The sequence below is a fragment of the Hydra vulgaris genome, chromosome 02, assembly GCF_038396675.1.
Source record: "Hydra vulgaris chromosome 02, alternate assembly HydraT2T_AEP".
In the NCBI taxonomy this organism is placed as follows: Eukaryota; Metazoa; Cnidaria; class Hydrozoa; order Anthoathecata; family Hydridae; genus Hydra; species Hydra vulgaris.
The window spans coordinates 28,507,501-28,515,000 of NC_088921.1; the positions used below are offsets into that span (position 1 = coordinate 28,507,501).

Genomic DNA, 7,500 nt, shown 5'->3' on the forward strand with positions numbered 1-7,500 from the left:
TGAGTAGTTGATGGTTAGAACAAATGGTTAAAAAGTGCTGTATTCCTGGATGAAGAGGAAACTATGACACTAAAAAAAAGTATGAGTTTTTAGGCTTCCCTCTGATGAAGAAGAAAGAAATCGTTAGATAAATTCAATTCCAAGAAGTAATTTTCCTAATAAACCAGATACTGTTGTCTGCGAAAGACATTTTTTAGAAAATTTTTTAAAAACTATAGTCAATGGGAAAGTTAGACCAGTTGAACCTTCTTCAACTTTTCAAAACATTCTGCCTAGTGTAATATCAACTCAACCTTTAAAACCAAGGTCCACTACTAGAGCGCTGTCTTCTATCAGAAATGAAAAGTGGGATGAGTTGTCTCAACATTTAAAAAACGATTTGTTTACATTTATATTTTTATGTGAAGATATTAAAAATCGTGAATTTGTTTGTCCTGTAACAACTTTTGTTATAAATGGAGGTGTAACGGATATGATATCCGGCCGGATTATCCGGCTAAAATGCCGGATAATCCAGTATTTGGTATCCGGTCGGATATATTATTTATCCGGCCGGATATGATATTTTGGTATTCCCACACTCCATGCGTGTCTACATACTTTATGGATGGCTCGTAACTCCAATTAACAAATTTTATGAAGCAACAAGTCTTATATTACATAAGAAAGAAAAAATACATAGAAAATAACAAACAAAATTTCAACAAATAACTAATTTCAAATGAGTAGATGCAAATAAAAGAGTTAATCTATTTTCCTACCATTGTGATGAATAAATAAAAGTATTTCTCCTGTTTTAGGTAATAATCTAGATCTTTTTTTCTCATAGATGTTACCATATTCTGAGAACATTCTTTCTGAAAATACGGATGATGCTGGAGTGCATAGGCGGTTTAAAGCAATTTCTTTTAATAGAGGAAATCGTTCTTCTTGCATCCAAGCCTTCAATGGACAGCATTTTCCGTCTACCAGTGGTTCAGAAATAAATTTTTTTATTTCTTTTCTAATCAAAATCTCATTCAATTTTTTTTCTACTTTTCCTTTTTTGGAAGGTATCGTTTTTTCAGATGTTGCATTTATAATCTCTTTAAAACACGATTCAAGTGAGTCTTCTTCTTTTTCAGTATTTACTGAAAACTTTAATTGTGGTGATTCATTTACATGAAAATCTACTTCTTCTGAACAAACTATTGTTTTTTCAAAGGATAAAACATCATTTATTAACCAATACTTAGCCTGTTTTTTGGTATCATCATCAAAAAAAGAAAACTTATATCTTGGATCTATTGATGTAGCCATAACATAGCATCTATTTTTCGTGATGTGCAAAGACTTTAAATTGTTTGCGTCTGCAAAAAATCGATTTTTTAAAGAAGTTTTAAGTTGACTCTGAGTTTTTTGAATACTTAAATCAACTTGACATTTGGACATATATTTATTTAATGTGCATATATTTGGAATAACAGAGGACAAAGTTGTTATTTCTGAACTCATTTCCAGAGTTAATTGGAAAAAAGGTTTTAGCAGTTTAATAATGCTTGATATAAGTGTCCATTGAAAAGTAGAAAAAGTCATTAAGTCAGAACGTTCTGCTTAGTATAGTTGAACTGGAATTTTTAATTTGTTTAATCTTTCAAGCATCAAATAAGTGCTGTTCCATCTTGTTGGGACATCTTGAACAAGACAAAGATTGTCAAGATTTTGTTGTTGCTGAATTTTCTTAAAATTGCTACATGCTAGGGACGAATGATTGAAATGAGTTACAAGTCGACGACATTTTGCAAGGACATCAATTACAATATTTGCACTCATGATTGAATCTGAAACAACTAATTGAAGTAAATGAATGGCACAATGGATTGATGGAATTTTGGTTAGATTACTCCCTTTAACCATATTGCTAGCACCATCTCTTACAAGAAGGTGTTGTCTTTCAACTTGAATTTTCCAGCTATCCCACATACTTTCTAACTTTTCAGATATGTTTACTCCTGTATGGCTTTCAAAAAAATGAGAAGCATGTAATACCACATCAATTCTGTTAAAATCTTTATCAATACAGTGGCCTGACAATGAAATAAATGATTCGTGAGATATCGGGCATGTCCATATATCTGAAGAAAAGCTTTTTTTAACTTAATAGAAATTTTATTCTTTAATTCCATGTAAAGTTGAGGAGTTATTGTTTGGAAAAAATATATTCTACTTGGTAAGGAAGATCTAGGTTCTAGATGATTTATTAAATTATTGAAACCTGTATCTTCAACTAAAGTAAACGGCTGGTTGTCTAAGGTCATCATTAACCCAATTTTACGATGAATAGCTTGGGATCTAGAATCATTAATGTTCCATACTTTTTTTGACTTTAAATACTCATCTATTGAAGTCTGCTTAGAAGTTTCACAAGCGATTTCCTCACTTTCTGTTGTACCAGTTGAGAAAACTGCCGGTGTGAGCTGAGCTGTTCTTTTCTGTTCACTTTTATTTCTCTCTTTACAATATTCTTTTGGATGATTTATTATAATATGGTTATGCAGAGGTGTTGTACTAAAACACTTTTGCCCAGCCTCCTTAGTTCCATGTTTAATTGTTTTTTTACAGATATTACAGGTTGCATACGCATCACTTGCGTCATTTATTTTATATAATGACCAGATAAAGCTCCTCATTATTAAATTTTCCTGAAATATAATTTAGCTTAAAAAGTTTAGATAATAATAATTCAATGAAACAATAAAAGGGACATAATTTACGAAAGGCTAGATTAGACCCGCAACTGTAATAACATATATTTAAAAAGTTGGGTGCCCCTGCTGAGTCCCAATTTTAGAGGGCCGGGGAAAGCTGCACCCTTTAATCTGTCATTGAATATGCCTATTGTCACTCTAAATGATATTGTATACAAAATAACTCACTAAAAAAGAAATCCTTTTACTCAATTCTATTCTGATTAGGCAAATAATGATATTCAATATCAGCATAATACCAGCATATCCAGCCGGATATAAATATAAATATCCGGCATATCCGTATCCGGCTGGATACACAAAAAACCATATCCGTTACACCTCTGGTTATAAATGACATTTTGCACATCCAATCAAATTCTTTTTATGTTAACTGTATACCTATGTTTGCTGTTTATATCTCAAGCAATCTTAAATTTTAAAGTTTTCATGCTAGTGTTTGTTGTTTTATTTCTTCACTATCAAAAAATCATATTACATATCTTGATCGCTGGTCAAGAGTTGAAAAAACAATTCGCTTCCTGAACAACATTGAAATTGATCATCAAAAGTTGATATAACAAGATATTATTACATCAATGAATGCATCAGAAGTAAAAAAATTTATAATATAGAAACAATCATCAGATTGTATTGTTATTTTTTAATGTTTTGAAGCTTATACAATCAGTTGTGAAAAGATTTTATACTGCCAAGTGTAAAAACATTGACAAAAATTATGACAAAGAAAGTTTCAGATACCGACTTTATCAGTACCATATTTCAAATTTAGAGGAGAACCATAGAAATTGTATACTTTTGGTGGATGAAGTCTATGTAAAGTTTCTTCTTCTTTATCATGGTGGTTATCTTTTTGGAAAAGCGAAAAATAATCCCGAGTTGTTAGCAAATAGTATTTTTATTATGGTTAATTGTTTAAAAGGGGGACCATCTTTTTTATGCAAAATGATACCTGTCTGTCATTTGGATGCTTCTTTTTTGTTTGCGCAAGTATGCTATGTCATTAATTAGTATAGTAATGGAAAAATTATTTTAGTTATTTGTGATGGCAATCGAACAAATCAAGGTTTTTTAAATTATTTAAGAGTTGGAGGAAAACCGCGGATGTAGAAAAATGTGGAATTTTTCTACTTTTTGTTTATGTTTATCAACTAAAAAATATTAGGAATAACTCGATTACAGAAAAAACGCAGCAATTACAATCTGAAAAGGACCAAAATTTGACTGCTAAGTGGAGTGACCTTAAACGTATCTTTGATTTTGAGAAAGATCAGCTAATTAAGTTATCACGACTAAATTTTGTAGCAATACATCAAAACCCATTGAAAGACTTTCAATGGGTTTTGATGTATTGCATACTTCATAACAGTTCAAAATGTTGTTGAAAAGTTGAACATTGAGAAAGCAAAGAAAAATGGCTCTGTTTTATATTGGGGGTTTTGCTACAAAAAGATGATGTTAGTGAAAATGATTTGTTTAATGATACTGTATTTTATTTTCAGACGATACAAAACTATGGACCGTGGTGGATTGAATATACCTCTCGATTGCTGTGTGCAGTGGGTATTTTTTTGTTTCATTACTTTTGAAATTGAGAAAAATAAAATGTGCAGAAAGTCATTGTGTAATACTTTTATGATGATATCTTATATTTATAACTTTAATATATTAAAGAAACATTGTACTATATTATCAAATATATTTTTTTTAAATTATTGTTTGCTTTTTTCACCCAAGCCCAATAAAGAATTGAAGGTTTCAAAGTTATCTGTATAATATTGAAAAACTATTATTTACATTTTTTGTAATATTATTGATGTATATTTTGATGTTTTTTTCTTTTTTTCCTTTGCATTATTTTAAAGTTTGTTTATTCTTTTGTGATTTAGATTCTAAATAACTACAACTCATTATTCTGAAAAATATTGTATTTTATTCTTTTTTTCAAAATGTTTTTTTTAAATTTGATGATATTTAATAAACACTTTGTGCATTAATACAGTGTTTTTAAAATTTGAATAACTAAAAATAATGCATTAGTTCGCTATTTATTTTTTAGCCATTTTATATTTTCCATAACTTTGTCCACCCCCAGTCAAAAATACAGATTCGCAACAGGAAGGCCTGTAGTATCATCATGATATAGATACAAACATATATGTTTGCTATTTATATGTTGGCACATAAAATCCTTACATATTTATACAAACTTTAGTTGGGGAGATTTAGCTATTAAGACATTTATGATTTGAATAATACAACTGATTGGCTAAATTAAAACACTCTGATTCCTTAATTGTAACAGTTAACTTCTTTTTAAAAAATACCTGATAAAATTAACAGAAATCAATTAAGAATTATTTTCATCTTTACAGTGACAATTTAAACAACTCATTTGAAACATAAAATAGGATTAAAATTATCTATACAAAAAAAAATTCTTCAAATAATAAATTGTACAAAAGCTTCAACTATACTGATGTTCTTTTATTTTAATAATTAAAAATCACTAAATAAAAAATTATTTTTGTGGTTTACAATTGTAACTATTTATTTTTAAATTGTGCCTGAACTATTTCTTTAACCCTTTGATTTTATCACTGATTAAGTAAGGAAAACTTTATAATTCTGATCAAGAAAACTTTAGGCACTATTTTGTTATATTGCTGCAATATGATGCTTGCAGCATATTACAAGATAAGTTTATGTTATTACTTGTATTTTAAATCCCATTACATTAAAAACAAATAGCTACATAACCATAGAGAAGTATAGTTTACCCAGCACAATCAAACATCAAAAACACCTAAAAAATGATGTAAAAAAGCTTCAAATTGATGGTGCATGTTCAGTTTTTAAGAAATAGTTAGGGTTTCTAACAGCTAATAACAGAAACCAAAAAACAGCTGTTTTTTAGCCAAAATTGGAAAACAGAAAACAGCCGCTTGTTTGCTACTTGTTTTTCCTGTTTTTGATTTATATCTTAATACTTTTTCTAATAGTAAACTTAAAAAAATCAAAATAAATTTTAAACAATAGTTTGATTTTTGAACAATTTCTTGATAATTAAAATGAAACAAAGTAGTGCCCTTTATGAATTGGTCTTAAAAATATTTGTTTTGTGAAAAGTAGGGATGTACTAGAATTCCGTTCTGGCCAGAATTGCGGCTGAACTTTGTGACTTTAAGTTCATTCTGGTTCCATCCGGAAATACAATATTTCAGGCCGGAATGCTGGAATATATTTTTTAAGACATGTGACGCAGACTTTGTAAATTAAATATAAATTCTTTGTTGACAATACAAGGAGATTTAAAACTAAGAAATATAAATGTAATTTAAAATATAAAAAAAAAGTTTTCTGACAGATGTTCCTCTTATTGATACTTTTATTTCAAAAAATTCACAAACTGCTTTGACCATATATTTTCATCTATATCAAGATAGCCTATTAGCTATGCTCATTGTTGATTTATTTCTTATTTAATGTTATATAATTTCTAAATATATTCCTAAAATATAGTTAGAACCTTGAAACTTAAAAATGAAATTAAATCAAAAATAAATCAACAGTAAAAGAAAGTAAGCATTTAGCAAGCAATAAAATTGACCATTAACATATTTTAAAAAAAATTCTAATTTACCCATTAGTAAAAAATTAGTAAAAAGGAATGAGTTCAATCGAATTTATTGTCGATGCATCGGTATTGGCCTGTACCATATATATACATATATATATATATATATATATATATATATATATATATATATATATATATATACATATATATATATATATATACATACAGTAATTTTAATATACTATATATACCACACTTACATGTTTACTGAGATTTTTATCATCCAAAAAGTCCACAAACTTCTGCAGTCCATTTAAACATGTATGTGTTAAAAACTTTATTTTATGATACAAACACAATGTTACAATATTCAAGTAAGCACTTGCTACCATTTTACATTTTGATACATCCATTTTTGATGACCATATCAGTAAGTAATGATGAAAATATTTCTTTTCTAAAATTATTTTTAAATATTCTACAGTCATTTCAAATAGTGATTGATTAGTAATTGACTTCTCAAATAACAATAACAGAAGGTACATATTATCATAAGGAATATTTTCTGCATCAATATATTTCATAAGTTCTGCTTTAACCAAAAAAATTTCATCTACAAACTCATTAGGATTTTTTATGCTCAATTTGTAATAACTTGAAAGTTTTGACTTCATTTTACCATGATCTAATTCTGGATCTAAAACAAAACAATTTACAGCTATTTAAACAAACTTCCAAATAAATATATTTACATATTATTACAACTTTTCATATTTTGATACATTTTATTTATGTCTCATTTTATTGTGATCTAATTCTGGATCTAAAACAAAATTGTTTACACTTGCTTATGAATATTAAGAAGAATATATACATTTATTTAAATTTCTATAACTTTTCATTATTTATATTCAAAGAATTTTCATTTGGAATATGTATTGCTTGAAAAAACTTGAGTAAATATTCTGTTAAATATTTTATATAACATTAGAACATGAAATAAAAATCTATTTTAACTTGATGCGTTTTATTTTTACATGAAAATTAAATTTTTGTTTAGTTAATGCCATATAAAGGTTTGTTAATAAGGTATGTATGATAACATAGCACACATGACTGTGTCAAATTGAAAAATAACAAATAATCTAGTCATACTACAAGATATTTATTGCA

At 27.7% G+C, this 7,500-nt stretch overlaps 1 protein-coding gene across 3 annotated transcripts in view; it reads right to left on the minus strand.

Moving 5' to 3' along the window:
- Positions 1-7,500, minus strand: part of LOC136076863 (NFX1-type zinc finger-containing protein 1-like) — a 58,417-nt gene that overhangs the window by 18,922 nt on the left and 31,995 nt on the right. For all 3 annotated transcript variants that reach the window (XM_065790490.1, XM_065790491.1, XM_065790492.1), the window contains one exon: positions 6,588-7,024. In XM_065790490.1, the coding sequence (XP_065646562.1) occupies positions 6,588-7,024 (437 nt within the window). The remainder of the gene's footprint in view (positions 1-6,587; positions 7,025-7,500) is intronic.